At 41.7% G+C, this 24423-nt stretch overlaps 1 protein-coding gene across 1 annotated transcript in view; it reads right to left on the bottom strand.

The window, feature by feature from the left end:
• Positions 1-19012, bottom strand: part of LCT (lactase) — a 49927-nt gene extending 30915 nt beyond the window's left edge. Inside the window, exons 1-5 of the mRNA XM_061439102.1 lie at positions 18373-19012; positions 7408-7487; positions 4417-4500; positions 2447-2549; positions 667-745 (exon numbers count right to left, since the gene is read on the bottom strand). Coding sequence (XP_061295086.1) covers positions 667-745; positions 2447-2549; positions 4417-4500; positions 7408-7487; positions 18373-19012 — 986 coding nt within the window. The remainder of the gene's footprint in view (positions 1-666; positions 746-2446; positions 2550-4416; positions 4501-7407; positions 7488-18372) is intronic.
• Positions 19013-24423: the final 5411 nt, after the last annotated feature.

Below are 24423 nucleotides of genomic sequence, written 5' to 3'. Positions count from 1 at the left end.
ACAAGAATACTGGAGTGGGTTGCCATGCCTTTCTCCAGGTAAGTGCAGGAGACTGACATAATTATGGAGATAATTGCAGATCTGCTCTAATTTTTTTTTAGTATGTGTCTTACCAATTTTGTACTTCATGTGCTAAGAAATTATTTGCAATCCCACAATATTTTAAAACATTTGTCCTGAGAAACCATTGAATTAGGCTTCTGCCCGGTGCATGGCTGACTTTCCCATTTATGCTGTCTCCTTGCAGGTAATATGCTTCAAATTTCATGAGAGAAAATGGTACAGAGAACTCACTTTGCTCAGACCACATAACTTCAGGGATGGGCAGGTCTATCATTAACCCAGCCTGCTCTTCATCATCTAACAATGCCTCCAAAAAGATCTAAACTAGAAGGCAGGGCTTCAAACACCAGCTCTGTTAGTTGTGTGCTCTTGGTGAACTAGAGGAGGCTGAATGATTGGTGAGGATGTCAGAACTGCATGGGGCCCAGAGACACTGCTCCCAGCCTTCCCCTGAGTCTCCATCTTTCATGTCCAGAATGGCCACAGAGGACTCACTAATCCAAAGGCACATGATAACAGTCCCGTGAGTTTACACAGGTGAAGAACAGCAGAGCATTCTGCAAATATCAGTTATTGATAGTTCAACAGGAAATCTAATGTTACCTTTTCTTGGAACTCGATGAACAGCTCAGGAATGTACTAATATCAAACCCAATGACGGGCATTTGGTCTTCATTTATGGCTGAAAGAGAAGAAGTTTAATTCACTCCACCTGAAGCCCACCCAGCTATGCATGACTGCCATCAACAGTTCTCCTCACTCATATACCACAGCCAAACTCCAAGCAATGGTTCCAAGCCCCTCTGGAAAATTCCAAGGCCATGATTTAAGGAGGTCACATGTGATTTTTTTTTCCTACTAAGAACAGCAGTTCTCAAACTTCCATGTGCATCGGCATCACCTGTGGAGCCTGTTCACTGCAGATTGCTGGGCCCAACTCCCAGGTTTCTGCTCAGAGCTTTCTGATCTGAGGTGGGCTCTGGAATGTGAATATCTAACAAGTTTCCAGTGATGCTGATGCTGCTTTTCTAGAGACCAAATGCAGAGCACAACTGACTCAGAAGACCTCAAACATTAGGAGAGGGTGGAATCTTTTTTGCAAGAAGCACCCCACTCCAGTACTCTTGCCTGGAAAATCCCATGGACAGAGGAGCCTGGTGGGCTGCAGTCCATGGGGTCGCAAAGAGTCGGACACAACTGAGCACCTTCACTTTCACTTTTCACTTTCATGCACTGGAGAAGGAAATGGCAACCCACTCCAGTGTTCTTGCCTGGAGAATCCCAGGGACAGGGGAGCCTGGTGGGCTGCCGTCTATGGGGTCGCACAGAGTCGGACACGACTGAAGTGACTTAGCAGCAGCAGCAGCATAAACATAAGATTGCCTATTTCAACCATTTAGAAAGGGATGGGATTTAAGAACAGGAAATCATTACTCCAAAGTGAGTTAGGGCTAGAGTTATGTGGCATTCATAGATGTGGTTCATGAAGTCTGTGAAGCCAGCTCAGCACTGGTTACAAGTGGTAAAAAGGGCACGACCAACATCTCCCATATTCTGACCTTACAGGGAGACTGAACTGGATATCAGGCACCCAGGGGCCTGCCCCTGGCCCCTTCTGGCAGAGTGTCTAGTGGTCCTCAGCCCCTGGTGCCTTAATGGACACTGCTTTCCCTTGACCAGACTGGACCAGGACAATCTTCTTCTGAATAATCATTTAAAAAATTTTTATCAAATGTAATGTTAACCTTTTTTATATGCTGTACAGCATGCAGGATCCTAGTTCCCTGACCAGGGATCGAACCTGCAGCCCCAGCATTGGAAGCATGCAGTCTTAACCACTGGACCACCAAGGGAAGTCCCAGGAGAAGTCTTCTGATGCATGGTCCACCCATCAGATTCACTCTCAAGAATTTGAAATAAGAGACATTTTGGAGATGGTCCATGAGTTGTGGGGTCCTGTAACTGAAGATGCTGATCAAGCAATGGGGAAATGAACAAAAGTAAAAGTGTCTGGGGTGGGCAGAGAGCAGTCCTGCAAAGGGGGGCACAGATGAGAGACCCTGGAGGGAGGAGCAGTTGAAACAGACAGATGGGCACAGGGCTGTTGCCATGCTTACACCTGACATCTCTGGCCTGATGGTCTTTATCTCCATGAGACCCTGGCATCCTTCACGTGCTGTACAGAACTTCTCTTCTTTCTTGGGTCAGTGGGAACTAAGTGACCAACAGTAAGAAGGCAAGGACTCTACACGCATCTAGGGCAGGCTCTCAGACCATACCTTCTTCTTCTTCTCCTGTCGGAACCCCAGACTCTCAAGATTACCACCCTACAAGCCAACGTGCCAAACGTCACTGCAAACCTCTCCAATGATGGCCCACTCACCTTTGAGCAGGCTGAAGAGCAGATGGGCTACGTTGTTCCTGGTGGAGAGGCAGTTCTGGAGTTTCAGGCTGAAGACGAAAACTTTCACTTTTGGTTCAGTGGTCTGAAAATGATATAGGCCAGCAAGGGAACCGAAGTTGCTGAGAGTTGTTAGTTAACAGGGACAGGTGTTCAAGATGTGAAGCCACAACACTCAGTGTGGTTTTGGAAATGACCTCTAGCCGTGTCAGTTAATAAAGGGAGCTGACTCCAGACTCGAGGGAGGAAAAAACTACACTTTTCTATAACAGAGGCCATTCTCTATACAGACCCCCACCAAAGACATAGGTTCATCTATCCTATCACCTCAGGCCACAAGGAACCTCCTAGAACTAGTCTCTGTATTAGGACCAGGAACAAGGTCATCTGCCCATGTCAGCGGCCTGAGCTACTACAAGAAGCTCCATCAGGAGCTGCCGTCATGATGTTTATAATGTCGAGGCTTTGCTTCAGAGCAATCTGGCTTGGGGAGGGGCGAGGCAGAGTATAAAGGAAACAAGATCAACCCCGAGTCGACAGCCTCTGAACCTGGAGATGGCTTCTTTATGTTTTTCTTTCTACCATTGGATATGTCTGACATTTTCCATAAAGAAATTGAAAAGAAACTATCTCCATTAAAATTGGAGCAGGTGTCATTTTTCTCCCATTTCTAGCCATTTCAGTATCAAAAGGAACATCTTTGGGCTGACAAGTTGTTTGACCTCATTTTAAGTTACTTTTTCTTGGGTTTGGTCATTTTTCCCACACTATCTTCCCCTCCTCTGAATAGTTAACAGCCACTGAGAAATACCAATAGCAACTACTCAAAGAGGAGGCTGGCAGGTTCTTTATTTTCTCAAAGCCACCAGTAACAATGAGGTGACTTAAGCTCTGAGAAACAGATTAACTTGCTCAGAACCAGTTAGTGGGGCTGTGGCTCACATAGCTGTGTTCCTCCCCTGTGCCGGGTCAATGTGGTAAAGTCAAATTACTAAGGGAATAGAGGGTTTTCTCCTTCCTGAAAGACCCATGCACAGTAGGGTGGCCTGTGATGTCACAGGGCTGGAGAGCTGGAGGAGCCGTCTGCTGAGTGAGGAATTCCCTGGTGAGCAGGGTTTCTTCTGAGAAGGGAATGCAGGACCTCCACACACAGCTCTTGCAGCACTCAGAACCTGTGGACATGCGATGGGTCCCCGGGCCCTAAGACACCTGTGTGCTGGCAGGGAGCAGCAGCTAAGGCTCAGAGAGGGGCGTACAGGTTCTTTGGGGGGAGTGGACAGTGAGGGTTGGCTTGTTAAGGCAAATATTTCCATGACCACATCTACGAAATGTCTTTTTCAATCTCAGAATGAACACTGGAATTCTGATTCTCAATAGCTTTCTACATGAGAGAGCAGAGGATCCAGGTAAATACTTACCTTAAAAAGCCAACTCTCTTTATCCTTTCCAGGGAAGACTATCTAACCTCCAGAGGTTCTCTATGGAAATTTCCTCAGACAAGACTGCATGTATGAAAGAAAGTGAAAGTGAAGTCGCTCAGTCATGTCTGACTTTTCGCGACCCCATGGACTGTAGCCTACCACACTCCTCCGTCCATGGGATTTTCCAGGCAAGAGTACTGGAGTGGGTTGCCATTGCCTTCTCCAGAGGATCTTCCCAACCCGGGGATTGAACCTGGGTCTCCTGCATTGTAGGTAGATGCTTTACCATCTGAGCCACCAGGGAAGTCTGCTTGTATATGGATTCTTTTTTTGGTGGGGGGGCTGTGCTGCAAGGCTTGTGGGAACTTTGTTCCTTAACTAGGGATTGAACTCAGGCCTTTGGCAGAGATGAAAGCATGGAGTCCTAACCACTGGACCACCAGTTTATGCATCAGCTGAAGCATTAAATGACTAGTATGCTCTCAGGAACCTTTGCCATTCATCATCAATATGGAAAATAGCTTAAGTTACCTGCAGTTCACTCAACGTCTGTGGTAAATCTGCCTCACTGTGGCATTCATAAGATAAATCAAGAGAGATGAAGTCAACTGCATCCTGGAAATAAGCAAACAGAATCTTTAGAACATAAGCAATTTCAAGATGAAGAACTAGCTCAGAACTATTTTTTTGTTTCTCTCGTTACTAAATGGAATACTCCAAAGCAGGATTTTCCAAGGAAAAAGCAGGATGAGGAAAAGCTGGGGACGAGGTGAGAATGTGTATGGGGTTTGCCTCTGTGTTGTGAGGAATGCATCATGTATGCACTCAGCAAAGTGCTTGGCACACAGGAAGGGCTCAATAAATGTGTACGATGGAATGAGTGAGTGAGTGAATAAAAGTACTGCGGGCCAGAAAGGGTGGGTTTCCACCGAGTGAGTGAACTCTAAGAAAAGGGGTCAAAGGCCAGAGCTGCCCTGGGTGGCACCCTTCTCATGGCCCTTCCACTCTGCAGGACAGAGGCAATGGAGATTCAGCCACCCACGGTCCACTTAGTAATCTCTGCAGACCCTACCGGAGCTTGGAGGTTTAATTGTAGGCTATCGTCACTGGCTACTTTCCAACCACAGCTTAAAGTCCACTCCCGTTGGCCCTAGCCTGGCCCATACTATAATCCAGGAACAGAGCTCTCATGGTCTGTGGACACTCCTATTTGTGCTCCAGTTAAGGACATACATCTCCACCCTGTCTCTGTCTGCACATACTTTAAGAACTACAGATCCAGAGTCTCCACCCTTTTCAGCGAGCCATTTCTCTCCTGGCCACGACCAGATTGTTGCCTGTGCTCCCCCCTTGTCCTCCCCTGGGACAGAGACCGTGGGTGATGGCATCTGGGAACAACCCAGTGCACTTGACCTTAGATAACTGACTCTCCACTGCTCCCTATGGTTTTCCCAATCAAGTTGTTGCCATGTTTGCTCAACAGTCCACAGGCTTGCTCCCCACTGGCAAGCTCCTCTGGAACATTCTTGGCCCTCTCAGCCCTTGCTTTGTCTACCAGCCCCAGGCAGCATGTGATCATAGACTTCAAACTCTTGAAAGTCACTGTGCTGGGTTTAAAGACGAGTAGGAGCCACAGAAACTTACAACTTGACAGAGAGAGTTAGTAAACGTACTGACCACATGAAGAACAGGCAGAAAGTTCTAAGTGATATAAGAAAAGTCCACACCTCAAATCTTGGTGGGGATTAGACTCACCTGGGAATGTGGGAAGGCTATGAAAGCCCAGGGTGTCCCTCCACACTAAGTTTTGTACTTTAGTAGCTCTCCAGGTCGGAGAAGGCAATGGCACCCCACTCCAGTACTCTTGCCTGGAAAATCCCATGGATGGAGGAGCTTGGTAGGCTGCAGTCCATGGGGTCGCAAAGAGTTGGACACAACTGAGTGACTTCCCTTTCACTTCTCACTTTCATGCTTTGGAGAAGGAAATGGCAATCCTCTCCACTGTTCTTTCCTGGAGAATCCCAGGGACAGGGGAGCCTGGTGGGCTGCTGTCTATGGGTCGCACAGAGTTGAACACAACTGAAGCGACTTAGCAGTAGTAGCAGCAGCAGCAGCTCTCCAGGTGATTCTGATACCAAAATTTGAGAACTGCTGATCTAACAAATGGCTAAAATATTCCAAGCAGGGAGAGACCACATCAGGTTTAGTGGGGAAGTATTATTAACAGAAGCCTCTTTATGGTGGGCACATTGACACTGATGTTAATAATGGGTAGAATTTTATTGGAAGAGATTTGAGGAAGGGAAGGAGGATAAGACTTCGGGTAGCGAATGCCGCAGGGCTGGTGGAGTGACAGCATGCACACCGGGGAAAAGGCGAGGGCAGAGAGCCGGCAAGAGGGCCCTGGTGAGCCGCATTCTGGAAGGCTCTGAGGACCTTCACCGTTTCAGGGGAATGTAGCTTCTCAGCAGGGAATTCAGCAAAAGATGTATTGCAGGGGGGAAATGGGGGCAGAGAGACCAGTTCAAAGACTACTTCTTGACAAGCATTTTCTGATCAGCACTTTGGTCTCCTGAGCTCATAACTGATAGCAGTTATCGCCCCTTATAAAAGAATTTAGATATTCTGGTTTTCTGGTCATACTATCAGTCTTGGACCTGGTCATTTCAGAACCTTATCATGTCTGGTTTTTAAACCCCTGAGCTTGTAAATCTGAAGTTGGACCTTGGCACATGGGGCCTCCATCGCAGCACAGACACGGTGCAGCAACTACAGGAATCAGTTGTTTTCTCAGAGGGTTTTCCACGCTGCCCAGCAGTCAATGTTACAAGGGCCAAGGCTGTTAAATTCTCAAATGTTTTAACGTTTATTATTAAAATTATAGTTAAAAGTTGTTTTTAGAGGAGGTAGAAAACAGGATGGGCACTCTAGGGACCACATTATTAATGTTATTTAAAAAAAAAAACCTCTTACCCTAGTGTCTGTTTTGCTAAAAAAACAAACAAATGAAAAATACAAAACTGACCTCTCTTTTGATAAGCTCTTTTTAAGAAGGAGCAAGACCAGAGGCATTTGACGTCTTTGTGTAGGCAAAAGCTGACACTTGACCAAGTGAAAGCTGGGGCTACAACAAATAAGATTTTGTTTTAAAGTAATTATAAATCTAGAGAATGCATAACACTCAGAAGAGGCATTTGTAAGAATGTCAAGCAAACCCTTATATGTAGGATGGATAAACAACAAGGTCCTTCTGTATAGCAGAGGGAACTATATTTAATATCCTGTGATAAACCATAATGGAAAAGAATGTGACAAAGAATGTATATGTATATAAAATATATATAACTGAATCATTTTGCTGTACAGTAGAAATTAACACAGCATTGTAGGTTAAATACATGTCAATAAGATAAATTTAAAAAGAAAGGATGTCAAGTCGACAAAAATTTCTATTTTTTTTTTAAACTAAACTTGCAACTTTTCTCAGAAGTTACAGATTCTATTTCTTTGGGCTGTCATTACCTTGACAAGTGTAGACATAGATGGTTCTAGCAGGAGCTTGGAGAGCGTCTCAGCTCGCAGGACCACAGAGAGTTTTCCACCTGAAACCAACCAGATGAGGGGATGTAGGTGAGAGAGGAAGGAGGCTGTGACCCCAGAAGCCACTGGTGAACTCGTTTTCTGTTGGCCTTTCTAGTCCACATTCACCAACTTTAAAAAAGATTTCTGCAGAAATCACTCACATGATTTTACTCAAGCTGAAAGACTTTAGAAAACAAGGTAGCTTTTTAAGAAATGTCCCTTTAGAGACTGTTTCATATAAATCAGAACAGTGACGTGCAGGACACTTGTAAAGTCTTTTGCACGAATCAAAACAGTTCCTTTCCCTAACCCCACACAATGTAAAAGGCAGATGGAGAGAGCTGCGTCTCAGTTCCTAATAAACCTTGGCCTCTACGTGCTTTACAAGCGCTCCAGGTGATTCCGACACCTGCTAAAGCTTGGGAACTGTCGGTCTAAACAACAGTTTAGACTTCCAAGTGGAGAGACTTTGGAGAGGTAGGGTGCTCTCAGGGGACTGCTGTTACCTGTCCTTATTCACTGTGCCAAGTCCATCCAACCCTTACTGTGCATTGAGGAGAATATGAAGAAACATAGACCTGTGCGGCTTGAACCCTCTCGCTTTGACATTTGATCACCTAACAGTGGTGTTGAAGCTTACGTACATCAGAATCACCTGTCCTTCTTGTCAGCCGACTGGGGTGGACCCAGGAATGAGAGCCTTTTAACAAGCTTCCTGGGTGCTTCAGATACAGTGGTGCTCAGACCAGTTTGAAACACGCTGCTGTGGGCATCTCAGGTGGCTTAGTGGCAAAGAATCCACCTGCCAATGCAGGAGATGCAGGAGATGCGGGTTTCATCCCTGGGTGGGGAAGATCCCCTTGAAGAGGAAATGGCAACCCACTCCAGTATTGTTTCCTGGAAAATCCAATGGACAGAGGAGCCTGGCAGGCTGCAGTCCAAGGTGTTGCAAAGAGTCGGACATGACTGAGAATGCACCCATTCGTGTGGTGGACTTGGGATGCCTCAGTTGTCAGAAGCACCATCTAACTCCTTGATGCACAAAAGTCTTTATCTCCTGCTGAGACTGTGTGCTCCCTGAGGAGCAAGCTTCGACATTTCTCGAGTCTCTCCAAATAGCAAGCTTAGGATGGGTGCATAGGCAAGTGCTCAGACCTGTGCTTTGGAAACAGTAAACAAAATGGCCTAAAGCCAGCGTTTGAGACTTAAATGACAAGCTTATATGCCTGACCTCTCTCCTACATTCAAATTCTGTACAGGAGAAAGATCTCCCCAGTCATTGAAACCACTATTAATAACCAACCGCTGCCAACTACCAAAGTGCTTATTTTGATAGGCATAATGGAACTTTGAAATCCTCTGAGCTAGGAATATCACTCAGAGACATTTGGTCCTCCTGATAAGATAATGCTATTTTCCAGTTATTCAGTGATTGTGCCCCATGGAGCCATTTCACCTTCCACAGATTTTCCACACTTCAGTCTATCATCACATCAGCACACGTAGAACATATGTTCTCAGCCTGTGCTGAACATTTTTAAATGTCCAATTTAGTATTATCTCTGGATCAATGACATGACACAGGAGGACAGTTAATCCCTAAGTGCAACTGACTCACACATCACTCCTATTTGACTTAACAAGCTGTTTCTAGACTCAGAGTGAACAAGCGTACCTGAGGTTCCAGAAAGTCTCATATCATACAAAATAAAATTTCTGATATTATTCCTAACTGGTTCCTAGTGCAAGCACAAACTATACTTCTTAAAATAACATAAAATGCAGGTTACTCAAAACTGGAACCTCATTCTAAGCTGGCAGTTCATGTTTCTTCGGGACTGAAGTTGGGGGTAATTGCACTGGTTTAAGATAATTTATCTTGTAATTTTTGCTGGATATGGTTAAAGGTCAGTGTGCTTGTCTACAGAACTCAAAATCAGTATTTGATGGGGGTTGAGTATTAACTGTTTCAAGCCCATGTAGGAAATTACTGCATGGCAATGTGTGAGTTTATGTCCCTCACAGGTATTACTAGATTTTGTTTAAGGATAAGCTCAGTTCTGTTTCCATCACAAAAGTATGTCATTCCTCTAAAACCCATTGCTATTGTTCATACAAAACAGCCCCTTTTTGTTTGCTCCTCTCCCTTTTGCCCCAAATGTTTAAATAGAAGTAATCAATCAGGCCAGTATTGAACTGCCAGGATCAAAGCTTCAGGGGGAGAGTGGGAGTCCCCAGCGTTGCCCTAGATTGTGTTCCGGTGTCGGCAGGCGGGAGGCGCGGTGTGCAACTCTGCTCTTCCTGTGAGAGGTGTGTTCATGCTCCTGCTGGTCTGCCAAGAATCTTTTCATATCCTTCCAACGGTAGGACGTTGAAAACACGAGCAGGAAGTTTATAACAACACACAGTCATTAGAAAAGAACTCAAAATTGCGGTAAAAATACATAACATAAAATTCACCATTAAATTTTTTTTAAGTGGCTTTGTTCTGCAACTGTCACCACCATCCACCTCCCCAGATTTCCATCATTTCAAACAGAAACTCCGGGTCCATGAGTTTTTCCCCATTCCCTCCTCCACCCAGTCTCTGGTAATCATTATTCTACTTTCTGTCTCTGTGAGTTTGATCGTTCTAGGTCCTTCATATAGGTGGAGTCATACAATATTTGTCCTTTTGTGTCTGGCTTATTTCACTTAGTGTAGTGTACCCAAGGTTCATCCATGCTGTAGCATGTGTCAGCATTTCATTTCTTTTGAAGGCTGAATGACATTCAATTGTATGTATCTAGCATGTTTTATTTATCCATTCATCCTTGTATGGGCATATGGATTATTTTCATCTTTTGATTGTTTTGAATAATGCCATGAAAATGGGTGTGCAAATATCTGTTCAAGCTCCTGCTTTCAGTTCTTTTGGGTGTATTCCCACAAGTGCTAGATCGTATGGCAATTGCAGGCTCCATTTCTTGAGGAACTGTCATACAGCTTTCCATAGTGGCTACACCATTACATCCCGGCCACCAAAGCGCAGGGCTGTAACTTCTCTCACAGCTCAGAGGAGCCTACAGAGATACGGCAACTAAATATAATGTGGTACCTTGGAAGAGATCCCAGAGTAGAAAAAGGACATGCAGGAGAAATTAAGGAAATCTGAACAAAACATGGACTTTAGTTAGTAATAGCGTATCAACCTTGGTTCTTTAATTGCAACAAATGTCCCATAATAATGTAAGATGTTTATGTTAGGGGAAACTGGTTTCAGGGACAGGGACATATGGAAACTCTGTACTATCTGCTCAAATTTTCTATAAATCTAAAACTGTTCTAAAAAATAGTATTATTGTAGGATGTATGTAATCTTGAAACAAGTCACTACCTCAGTTATTTCGGTAAGTTACTAGGATACTTCAAATTTTGGATTCAAGTGAATTTAGGTAAAGCAAAGTACTTTTTAAAATAGCCAAATAAATTCAAATCACCAACTCAATCTGTTTTCAAAGTAGTTGTTTGGTTTAACGTTTTCTTATGTACCTCTAACTCAATAAACATGTAAATAAAGAAGTAAAATAATAAGTAAAAATGCTTTAAAGGTTTGCCTGTACTGATAGAGTATCTTCCTATGGATATATTACCAACATGCTGAACAAATTATTTCCTTGGCCCTGGATAGGCAAAACAAGTAAAAATCAAAACAAACAAAAAAATAATATTAATTTTTTAAAAGTCTTGATTAGAAAGGAAAAAACTCTGAACCACCTATAGCTTCTAATTTTTCAGGTTCTCTCTGACTTTTAAATGATTACCTCTTAATCATTAAGAAATATCAACAGTGACACAATGACAGAAAATGACTAAGCAGTGTTCTTGGAAAATGTATAATTATCTAATATCTGAGATTCAGAGTAGAGGGGAAAGGGATTGGGGGCTTCTCTGGCGGCTCAGTGGTAAAGAATTAGCCTGCCAATGCAGAAGATACAGTTTTGATCCCTGATCCAGGAAGATCGTGCATGCCTCGGAGCAACTAAGCCTGTGTGCCACAACTATTGAGCCTGTGCTCTAGAGCCCAGTGTCCACAGCTACTGAGCCAATAAGCCACAGTTTCTGAAGTCTGAGCGCCCTAGAGCTCACGCTTGCAACAAGACAAGCCACTACAATGAGAAGCCCGCACGCTGCAGCTTGAGAGTAGCCCCCACTCACTGCAACCAGAGAAAAAGGCCACACAGTAATGAAGACCCAGCACAGCCAAAAATAAATAAGTAAACAAAATTATGTTAAGAAATGATACAAATGAACTTATAAAAAAATCTACCGAAAGATTGATAATTTTGTATAAAGTAAGAAATTGTGTTCCTCAAAGTCTCCATGAAAAAATTGAAAAGATAAGAAGTGGAAAAATACCGTCATCCCATATGCCCAATGCAGATTAAAGAATATATAAAGCATTCCAACAAGTCAACACATAAATGGATAAAAGGCAAAACAGGAATTATGCAAAAGAAATAAATATGGCTAATGAACACATGAAGACCTGCTCAATCTGAATAGGAATCAGGTAAAAAAGATGATAAAGGATGATAAAGAAATATTTTTACATCTGTGAGATAGGCAAAAATTTATAATTCTGGTAATTACATGTGTTGGAAGAGGTCAACAGGAACCAAAGTATAAACACTGGTCAAGGAAATGTAAGTTGGTATAACCACAGTGGAAAACAACTTATCTCTCACAGCTAAATATTTACATTCCCCCAATTAGCAATCACTTGAGCATAAACACAAGTGAAACTCTTAGACACATGCAGAAAGAAGCATGTGCAAGAATGTTCATAATGGCTATGTTCATAATAGCAAAATTTGAAAACTAGAATGTCCATAAGCAGGAAAATGAATTAATAAAACTTGGCTTAGTCCCACAGTGGAAAGCAGTGAAAAGAAGATGATATAGCTCTGTTCAACAATATGAATAAGCCTTGGAAACAATTTTGTTTGAACAAAAAAGTCCTAGAGGACTACAAAATGTATAATACTCTTTCATCATGCTAAATTCCAAACCAAGCAAAATTGGACACTAAATTGTTTAAATACATACACATTTGGGATAGAAACTTTTTTTTAAAAAAGTAATGCAATCTAAATGAGATACCATCAGAATGGCTAAAACAGAAAAGGACGAAAATGCCAAATGTTAGTAAGGATTATGAGGCTACTGAAATTCTCACACATAGCTAGTGGGAGTATAAAATAGAACAACTGCTTTGAGAAATTGGCGGTTTCTTAGAAAGTCAAATACATCTCTCCCCTGTAATCCAGCATTTCCTCTCCTAGGTATTATCCAAGAGAAATGAAAACATACGTCCGTGCAAAACCTTGTACAAGAATGTTCATAGCAACTTATTTATATGAGATAAAAACTGGAAACTGCCCAAGTGCCCCTCAGTTGTGATACATCCACAATAGAACACCACTTAGAAGAAACAAGCAGCAAATTACGAACAGCAACAAAATAAATGAATCTCACGAACATGCTGATGGAAAAAGACACACACAAAATAGTACATACTGTATGATTCCTGATAGGAGCCAGATCAACATTTTTTCTGGGGTAAGGATTAGGAAGGGATACAATGATCAGAAATGGGGTTTTTGGAGGTGTTGATGAATATTTTATATCATGATGAGAGGATGGTTTTAATTTTATATCTTGATACGGGTATGGGTTCAATTTTACAGATCAGACTGTAAAATTAAGATCCATGCATTTCACTGTAGGTAACTCATTCCCTGATAAAAAAATTCCTTGGAAAAAAATTAGAACTTCATTTCAGATTGTTTATTTTCTAGTCATCAGTAAATGAGAATTTAATTTTTAAACATATTTTTTAAACATGGTGATTTTGGGGCTAAAATGTATTTAGTAAAATGCCACTTTTCCTGTAATTAATTATTTTATTGAAATGCTTAAACTTGTACATCCACTGTGACACCAGTGTGGGAGGGGGAAAGCCATGGTCTAATGCAAGATGGATGGAATATTTAGCACAGTGGTAACCTGGGAGGGAGTGGGTAGAGTGGGAGATGAGATAGGGAAAAACATACAAGTAGACAAAAGTTGTGATATGGTTTGTTTTGTCTTATAAACCCTCAGCTTTCTAACTAATTTTTACATTAAAATTGAGGTATAATTCATATACTATAAAATACATCCTTTTAAACTATAACATTTTGTTATATTTAGTACATTTACAAAGCTGTGCAACTCTCTGCACTAATTCTGGAACACTTTAGTCACCCAGAAAGATATTACATCCCCATTAGCAGTCAGTTCCCATTCTGTCTTCTAGCCCCAGACATCACTACTCTACTTTAGTGTCTCTACTATAGGTTTTTCTACTCTGGACATTTAATAGCAATGAAATTATATAATATGTGGTCTTTTGGGGCTGGCTGCTTTCATTTAGCATAATGTCTTCAAGAATTATCATATTGTAGCATGAATCAATCACTCCTTTCAAGTGCTGAGTACTATTCCATTTTACTAATACGCCACTTTTTCTTTATCCATCAACTGATGGCCATTAGGGTTGTTTCCACTTTTGGTTATTACGAATAATACTGCTATGAATATTTGTGATGCAAATATTTTTGCCTTGACATTTGCTTTTATTTTTCTTGGCTCTCTACTTAGCAGATATTATATTGTGGGTATAATTTCATTTTTTGCTGTTTACTTGCTTTAAAAAAAATTGAAGCATAATTAACCTACAACATTGTTAGTCCATGAGTATAAATAGTAATTCAATATTTCTATATATTACAAAACCATCACAGTATTGTTATAGCTTAATTGCTGGACTGCGTGGTCACTTCATGGATGTTAACTATTATGTGGCTGAATCACATTGACTGCATTTTGTCAGCTCCTTCTTAGGCCTGCAGTCCTACCCACTTCCCATCCTGCGTGACTGAGCTCTAGTGTACTCACAAGAAATGCACCCAAGCCAGATAAGTTTCCTATCAACTTTTACCCTTGTCTTCATCTGATGCAAGAACTGGAAGAATGCTATTCAACTAACACAGATAGTTAATGGTCCACAGGGAAAAATGGTCATGAGACCCCAAGGGGGAGGAAAAACCCCCGGCTCCCATTGGTGCAAATGTGCTACTCCCTTAGTAGTCAGATTGTATTTTTAGCTTTGGCCCCTTTAAATTCCCCATACCCTTTTTGGCAGTGGGGAAGTGAAAGTCGCTCAGTCGAGTCTGACATTTTGTCGTGTCCATGGGCTATACAGTTCATGGAATTCTCCAGGCCAGAATACCGAAGTGGGTAGCCTTTCCCTTCTCCAGGGGATCTTCCCAACGCAGGGATGGAACCCAGGTCTCCCGCATTGCAGGCGGATTCTTTACCAGCTGAGCCACAAGGGAAGCCCACAAATACTGGAGTGGGCAACCTATCTCTTCTCCAGGGGATCTTCCCGACCCAGGAATTGAACCAGGGTGTCCTGCATTGCAGATGGATTCTTACCAACTGAGCTATCAGGGAAGCCCAGCAGTGGGGAATGCAGCTGCAAATGCTTCCAGATCGCCAATCCAACCCATATGTAAGTTACCCACAATAAACCCCATAATTATACTTTATGGAGTTGCCTGCTTCACTTTTTGGTCTCAAAATTTCTTTTCAGTTCATGGGATATTATTCAATATCCCTGCTTTTTAAAAATTATATTTTGCTTTTAATCAACATATGTAACTTTTTTGGGTATATTAAAAATGTATTTTACAAAGAACAACAAAGCTATGGAATTGGATTAAAAAGTGGAAGATGAGTGAGGGAGAGAAAGGAAGAAGGAAAACTGTCTTTTGGAATAGTAAAGAGACTGAGAAGAGAATTTACTTAGTGTCCTGTATTATATCAGGGACAGACAATCTAGTGATGTTGATAAAACATGAAATGAAGGCTGGGAGGAATGAGCAGAAGAAAAGAAGGCAAACATGAGTTTAAGAAAGAAATAGTCTTTAGTAACCTGATGAAGATCAAAAATGAAATATGTAAAACATTTTAACAAACATGTATATATAGCTTTATAATTTAAAATAATTCTATGGAATTAGTCCTCAAAATAAGACAGATTTTCTTCAGCTTCAGATGATCCATGTCTAGCTTTGCCTTCTTTCAAAGTTCATTTTACTCAAAGCTTCTTCAGTAGAATTACAGTCAATAAATATTTATTTATTTTCTCATTCGTTCCATGATAGGCTTTTAAAGAAACTGGTTTCAAATCCGGCATCTCTTGTTCTCCCTTGACCTAGAGTTTATGAAACTGATAGCTGGGCTTTTGTGGCTCCCTCGGCAGGATTGTTCTCTCACCCAGCAGCGTGTAACCCTCCAGATCCTGTGGCTCTCTCCCTCCTTCCACTTGGCTAAAAAGGTGGTCCAAGGACAGCCTTTTTGACAATCATATCTAAAATAGCCCCAATCACATTCCCACTCTTTTCCCCCTTGCCCTGATTTTATTTTAAACACAGAAAAAAATGTTTAACCTCTCTATAATTGAACACATGCAAATAAAGAATATAAGGAGATAATAGTTTTCAGCCATCAAATTACCAATGATGGAAGAAAATTTTCACGTACTGAGATATGGGGAAGTCATTCTGGCTTATGCATGATTTAACATAAACTTTTTGCTAACTAGAACATCCTGTTTTGTAGTCTGTTAAACATACATTTTCCATGTGCTTTAACCATCAAAGAAGAAGATGCATTGTCCAGAAGTAAAGAATGTCTGTTGTGAAGATAGAGATGAATGCCTCTTTTCCTGGGACGTCAGTGACAGTACACCTCTGATAATAAGGCTTCCTTCCCGGGTGGCAAGCCACACATACTCTCTGTGCACAGGCTAATCTGTCTTTTTTCAAAACTTTGCAGGAATGTACCCCCGTCATGGTTGATGTTCTTTTTTCTGACGAAATACAAAACTGTGCTTAAAACCATGCTTTTCTTGAGGAGTCCCTCGGAGATTTCCGAGAGGCTCCCTCCAAAGATATAGTTTGGCTTGAATAAAACTCTTTCTATTTTTATTATAGATCTGTTATTAACTATTTCTGTCTACACCAATGATAAAACAATTACATCACTGAAAACAGGCTGAGTGGGGTCAGAAGAACAATTTTGTAATTGTTGGTATAAAGTTACAACTTTTCTGGAAAATAATTTAGCAACATCCTTTGAAGTCTTAAAGAAAGTGCATCTTCTGACCTGGTAATTTCAGTTTCAAGAATCTCAGAGGGCTTCCCTGGTGACTCAGTGCTAAAGAAACTGCCTGCTGAAACAGGGGACACAGATCTGATCTCTGGTCCAGGAAGATCCCACATGCCCTGGGGTAACTAAGCCCATGCACTGCAACCACTGAGCCCTCAAGCTTAGAGCCTGGGAGCAGCAACAAGAGAAGGTACCGCAGTGTGAAGCCTGCACTTCTCATTGTGCAACCAGAGAAAGCCCATGTGCAGCAATGAGACTCAGCACAGCCGTAAGTTACACAAATACTTTTTTTTTTTTAAAAAGAGTCTGTCAGAATTTATCTGAAGGCAAGTATTTATACATATGTTCACTGCAACGTAATTTTTAACTGAAAATTAAACTAGTATGTAAAAATGAAATATCTTAAACGAGCCATTAATATAATGCGAACATGTAAGAACATTGAAAATCATACTTTCAATGAGTTTTTATTAAAATGAGAATATATTAATTATATGTTAAGTTTCAAAAGTACAACATGGTGTGGGAGGGAAGTTTAAGAGGGATGGGGAATATGTATATTTATGGGATTCATGTTATTGTACGGCAAAAAAAACAGCACAAAATTTTAAAGTCCAATTAGAAATAAATTTAAAAAGTAGAATATACAAGTATACAGATATATAGTATGTATACAAATATGTTACATGTATACATACATGTTATTGTACGGCAAAAAACCAGCACAAAATTGTAAAGTCCAATTAAAAATAAATTTAAAAAGTAGAATATACAAGTATAGTATATATATATATAGTATATATATAGTATATATATATACTTACTATATATAGTAAGTATACAAATATACAGTATATAATAAAAACTAGAAAGCGTATCTAATCCAATTAACCTAATTAATCTAATTGGTTCTCAAAATTGGTATACCTCAGATTCATCTAGGGATATATTAAAATCAATGTCCTGAGTCTGTCCAGACCTACTGAATGGGAAGCTTAAATTAGCTATGAAGCAGAATACGGACAATTGTAATCATGCTCTTCTCACTATCCATCAGCGTATCGTTATTTTATCTTGTATTTGTCTCCCCTGCTGGAATATAAGCTTCAACCAGAGCATGTAATTCTCTTCACATAAGAAAAATGGGGAGGCTCAAGGTTTCTCTGATGGTCCAGGGGTTAGGACTCTGAGCTTCCATTACACGGGGCATGGTTTTGACCCCTCGTTGGGAACTAAGGTCTCCCAAGCCACGCAGCATGGTCAAAAAGTATAAAAAATTAAAATGTAAAAAAGAAAGCAGGGAGGCTGAAAGAAAATGGGCAATCTTGAAATCCTAGGGAGAGTCAGGGAGGCAAGACTGAAGAAGGAAAGACGGAAAGATAATTGATAATAGTGTAGACTCAAGACTGGGTAAGGAGGGTTTAAAGACATTTTTCAAAGGGGATGTTGGGCATGGTACAATGCAAGCCACCCCTACCTACCTCCACCAAGAAATCTTCAGGATATTAATTTCTCACTTATAAATAGCTATGAGGGGACTGTTGAAAGTAAGTGGAAAGAAATGCTGAGTCCTGCTTTAAGAAGGGTGGATGAAGGTGTATGATGAAGGCTGCTGGTGGGTCAGCCATCAGGGTTGTGTGAACTCACCTTGAGAAGCATATTTTTCATGGTAAATCTCATAGGCTTTTCTGTGGGCATCAGTGAGCATCTGCAGACGTGAAGATCTTGATTCCTGGTGGGGAAGCTTCGTGATCACTCTCTCCAAGTCACTAAAAGTGAACCAGATCTCAACTAGGTCCCCAAAGGAGTGGAAGGCAAAGGAGGCATAGGCCGCAAAGAGATCGGCAAAGGCCTCAGTTCTCTGGAGAGTGCTGGCAGGGAGGGTCTGGTGGTGTAGAACCACCAAGGGCTGAAGCTGAGCAGTTTTGAGGGCCTCAAGCAGTTGCCGATAGCACAGCACTGTTTCCTTGTCTGGGTTCTCCGAGATTCCTTCTGGGAGAAGTTGTGCCCATGGCAGAAATACTTTGTAATGGGTGATCATACTGGCGCGGACACTTCTAAAGTACTCTGGCAGGAATGCAGGCAGTGGCTGGCGACAATCGTAAATTTCTTCATCTTCTGCTACAAAGGGAGAAGCCTGGTTTCCCAGGGGATCTCTCAGGTTGTGTAGCAAGCTGTTGGTTAGAGGACCAGCAGCTGAGATGAAGTTTTTATCAGAGTCCCAGTCTAAACCCCAGCAAGAAAAACTTAAAAGGACAGTAAGGACTAAATGCCAGGCCAGCTCCATCTTCAAGGAACTGTCAGGAGGTTTGTGGAATACTTACTTTATAACTTCAGTTGAGGTTGTAAAATACCAAGCAACTATTAACACTTAATAGGTAACTGGATTATCTACAATAATGAAATCAGTACATGATTCATCAGTTTAGTTCAGTTCAGTCCAGTCACTCAGTCGTGTCCAACTCTTTGCGACCCCATGGACGGCAGCACGCCAGGCCTCCTTGTCCATCACCAACTCCCAGAGTTTACTCAGACTCATGTCCATTGAGTCGGTGATGCCATCGAACCATCTCATCCTCTGTCGTCCCCTTCTCCTCCTGCCCTCAATCTTTCCCAGCATCAGAGTCTTTTCAAATGAATCAGCTCTTTGTATCATGTGGCCAAAGTACTGGAGTTTCAGGTTCAACATCAGTCCTTCCAATGAACATTCAGGACTGATTTCCTTTAGGATGGACTGGTTGGATCTCCTTGAAGTCCAAGGGACTCTCAAGAGTCTCCTCCAACACCACAGTTCAAAAGCATCAATTCTTTGGCCTCAGCCTTCTTTATCAACCAACTCTCACACCCATGCATGACTACTGGAAAAACCATAGCCTTGACTAGACGGACCTTTGTTGACAGAGTAATGTCTCTGCTTTTTAATATGCTGTCTAGATTGGTCATAACTTTTCTTCCAAGGAGTGTGTCTTTTTATTTCATGGCTGCAGTCACCATCTGCGTGATTTTGGAACCCCCCAAAATAAAGTCTGCCACTGTTTCCAGTTTCTTCATCACATCCAATGAAGTGATGGAACCGGATGCCATGATCTTTGTTTTCTGAATGTTGAGCTTTAAGCCAATTTTTTCACTCTCCTCTTTCACTTTCATCAAGACGCTCTTTAGTTTTTCTTCGCTTTCTGCCATAAAGGTGGTTTCATCTGCATATCTGAGGTTATTGATATTTCTCCTGGCAATCTTGATTCCAGCTTGTGTGTCCTCCAGCCCAGCGTTTCTCATGATGTACTCTGCAGGTAAGTTAAATAAGCATGGTGACAATATATAGTCTTGATGTACTCCTTTTCCTATTTGGAACCAGCACCATTTGTTGAAGAGGCTGTCTTTGCCCCATTGTATATTCTTGCCTCCTTTGTCAATATAAGGAATCTGGTGGCCCCGCTGGAGTGGTGAGTGGCCAAGAGGGGATACCCCACATCCAAGATCAGGAGTGGTGCCTGCGCTTCACTGGACCGGCCATGTGGAGATACCCCTACGTCCAAGGTCAGAGAAACCCTAGTAAGAGGGTAGGCACTGGAGTGGCTGTGAGGAGATACCCCACGCCCAAGGGCAAAGGAGAAGCCCCAGCAAGAAGGTAGGAGGAGTGAATTCACTTTTAGAATCAAACCCCATATCTGCCAGAGATGCTCAAACAAACCTTGTGTGCACCAGAACCCAGGGGCCCCACAGAGACTGACACAGAACTGTGTTTGAGCATCTCCTGTGGAGGTACCGGTCGGCAGTTGTCTGCCGCAGGGACAGGGGCTCTGGGTGTGGGTATGGCATAAGTCCTCTTGGAAGAGGTCACCATTAACCCCCCCAGAACTTGCACAGGACTGAGAAATAGATTCTTGGAGGGCACAACAGAACCTTGTGCACCAGGACCCAGGAGAAAGGAGCAGTGACCCCACAGGAGACTTGCCTGGGAGTGTCCGGGAGTCTCTGGCAAATGCGTGGGTTGGTGGTGGCCTGCTGCAGGTTTGGGGGCACGGACTGTAGCAGTACGTGCATGGGATCTTTTGAGGAAGGTCACCATTATCTTCATTACCTCCACCATAGTTTGGCCCAGGTAGATTGCAGGGAGGGAGCACAGCTCCACCCATCAACTGAAAATTGGATTAAAGATTTACTGAGCATGGCTCCACCCATCAGAACAAGACCCAGTATCTCCCTCAGTCAGTCTATCCCATCAGGAAGCTTTCATAAGCCTCTTGTCCTTCTCCATCAGAGGGCAGACAGACTGAAAACCGCAATCACAGAAAACTAACCAATCTGATCACATGGACCACAGCCTTGTCTAACTCTATGAAACTATGAGCCATGCCGTGTAGGGCCACCCAAGATGGACGGGTCATGGTGGAGAGTTCTGACAAAATGTGGTCTACTGGAGAAGGGAATGGCAAACCAATTCAGTATTACTGCCTTGAGAACCCCATGAACAGTATGATTCATCAATGTAATATCAAAAAATTTTAAAGCCATAAGAGATGGCACAATAACCTCAAACTTTTCATACAATTTAAGCCAAGGAACCTGGAAAGTGAAGGAAAAAGTCCTTCACATTTTTTCTTACTTCAGTTCAGTCACTGAGTCATGTCTGACTCTTTGCAACCCCATGGGCTGTAGCACGCCAGGCCTCCCTGTCCATCACCAACTCCCCGAGTTTACTAATATGTTTTTCTTACTTACAAATTATCTTAAAATTTATTTACATAGCAGAACAAAAGTGAGTTCCTCACCAAACTTTTTTCCTCCTTTAAAAATACATAAGTATATACATGATGAATATATTTTATAAAAGATTCAAACAGTATAGAAATATGTATAAAATTTACTCATTCCCCTCTTTGTTTCCCTTCCTAGGATAATCATTTTCAATACTGTGCTTCCTTCCAATTTTCTTTCTCTGCATATATTAATGGTATTCAGGAGTCAGAGTGCCAGGAGTTTAAATTTCATCTGGTGGAAGTTACTTAATTTCTGTCTCTGCTTTCTCAGCTGCAGAATGGGGATATACAGGGTTGTGAGAATTAAATCAGGTCATTCATTAGCATATTTAGAACCATGCAACTCAATGATAGCTATTATTACATATACAAATGCAAATATGTGTACAACATTTCAAATATATAAAAGATACATGGAACTATGTCTAATGCAGTGTTCCTTAGCTTTTTTCCCCTGCACTTCAATTTAACCTCTTGCATATTGAATATTGGTTGATTCTTAATTTTAATATGTTGCAAATTAATATTTTTAGCTATACATCTTTGTCCACATTTAAGATAAGAGTTTTAGAAATTAAGTTGCTAACTCAATGGTGTGTCCATTTGGAATTTTGATTGCAATCCAAAGCAGGTTTCTTCAAACTTAAATCCTGCTTACAATTAGAAGTGTGTCTAAATCTCTCTGGTTTGCTCACACCTGTTATAAATTCACATTTGGACACATTTTAGGTTTGGAGGGGTAGTTTTTAATGTTAAATGGCTACCTGTTTTTCTTCTAAGATTTAGGTTCATATCCTTTGTACAATTTATTATGACATAGGAACTCAATAGTTTGGATATCATGTATTAAAATGTGATAGAAAAAAAATAGTCCCCCAGTTTTAAAATTTGGCTTATTTGAAGTGTATCTTTCAAAATACACTACTCTGTACCATATTTTTGAAAGCTTGTGTCAAATGTATTAATATTCTTGCTTCTAATCTTTAGACCTTTATTCCATCTTTATGTTGCATGTTACCAGAGTTTATAAACTTCTAATGGGTTGTTGCATAGGCCACTCCTTCCCCACTATTTGAAATGCCATTTATCAGAAGCAAAGTATTTGGGACTTCCCTGATGGTGCAGTAGATAAGAATCTGCCTGCCAGTGCAGGGAACACGGGTTCAATCCTTGGTCCAGGAAGATTCCACATGCCATGGAGCAACTAAGCCATGTGCCACAACTACTGAGCCTGTGCTTTGGAGCCCACAAGCTTCCACTAAGCCTGTGTGCTGCAGCCACTGAGGCCTGCGTGCCCTAGAGGCTGCATGTAGCAACTCCTGAGCCTGCAAGCTGCAGCCACTGAGGCCTATGTGCCCTAGAGGTTGCACGTAACAACTCCTGAGCCTGCAAGCTGCAACTGTGGAAAATTCTTCAAGAGATGGGAATACCAGACCACCTGACCTGCCTCTTGAGAAATCTGTATGCAGGTCAGGAAGCAACAGTTGAAACTGGACATGGAACAGACTGGTTCCAAATAGGAAAAGGAGTACGTCAAGGCTGTATATTGTCACCCTGCTTATTTAACTTCTATGCAGAGTACACCATGAGAAACTCTGGACTGGAAGAAGCACAAGCTGAAATCAAGATTGCCGGGAGAAATATCAATAACCTCAGATATGCAGATGACAACACCCTTATGGCAGAAAGTGAAGAAGAACTCAAAAGCCTCCTGATGAAAGTGAAAGTGGAGAGTGAAAAAGTTGGCTTAAAGCTTAACATTCAGAAAACGAAGATCATGGCATCCTGTCCCATCACTTCATGGGAAATAGATGGGGAAACAGTGGAAACAGTGTCAGACTTTATTTTTCTGGGCTCCAAAATAACTGCAAATGGTGACTGCAGCCAGGAAATTAAAAGACGCTTACTCCTTGGAAGAAATGTTATGACCAACCCAGATAGCATATTGAGAAGCAGAGACATTACTTTGCCAACAAAGGTCCGTCTAGTCAAGGCTATGGTTTTTCCAGCAGTCATGTATGGATGTGAGAGTTGGACTGTAAAGAAGGCTGAGCGCTGAAGAATTGATGCTTTTGAACTGTGGTGTTGGAGAAGACTCTTGAGAGTCCCTTGGACTGCAAGGAGATCCAACCATTCAAATCTTAAGGAGATCAGCCTTGGGATTACTTTGGAAGGAATGATGCTAAAGCTTAAACTCCAGTACTTTGGCCACCTCATGCGAAGAGTTGACTCATTGGAAAAGACTCTGATGCTGGGAGGGATTGGGGGCAGGAGGAGAAGGGGACGACAGAGGATGAGATGGCTGGATGGCATCACTGACTCGATGGACGTGAGTCTGAGTGAACTCCGGGAGTTGGTGATGGACAGGGAGGCCTGGCGTGCTGGAATTCATGGGGTCGCAGAGTCGGACACGACTGAGCGACTGAACTGAAATTAACTGATAATGTGAGTATTGATGTACAACTAGCATTTGTAGCATATAGCACACCTTGGAGATCTTTTCACATTGTGTAAATACTGATATATCTGATTCGAGGGCTGTATTGTGTGATGCTGCACCATCATTATTTTGTTGATTGGGTGTCATCGTCTATGCCTTTTTCTATACACAGGTATTTCTTCAGGAAAAATACTGGAGTACATTTGCTGGGTAATAAGGTAGTCAGCCATATTTTAACTTCTAATGGTACTAACAAATTTTTCCTTGAAAGCAGTGTCCCAATTTATAGTCCAACCAGTAGTGTATTACAACATCAAATTCCTAGCAAACCTACCAATGCTATTATACTACTATCAAATTATTAGTTTATATAATTTTGAATGATTTAAAAAATTTATTTGTATCAGTTCTGTATCTATTTTGGGAAATAATCTTTATTACCATTGTAAATCGAGAAAATATATAGCTACTGAAATTATATATAATTATATACATAAT

This window comes from Bos javanicus, chromosome 2 (genome assembly GCF_032452875.1).
Source record: "Bos javanicus breed banteng chromosome 2, ARS-OSU_banteng_1.0, whole genome shotgun sequence".
NCBI lineage: Eukaryota > Metazoa > Chordata > Mammalia > Artiodactyla > Bovidae > Bos > Bos javanicus.
The sequence above is the reverse complement of the archived record's forward strand: the minus strand, read 5'-3'. Positions and strand labels throughout refer to the sequence as shown.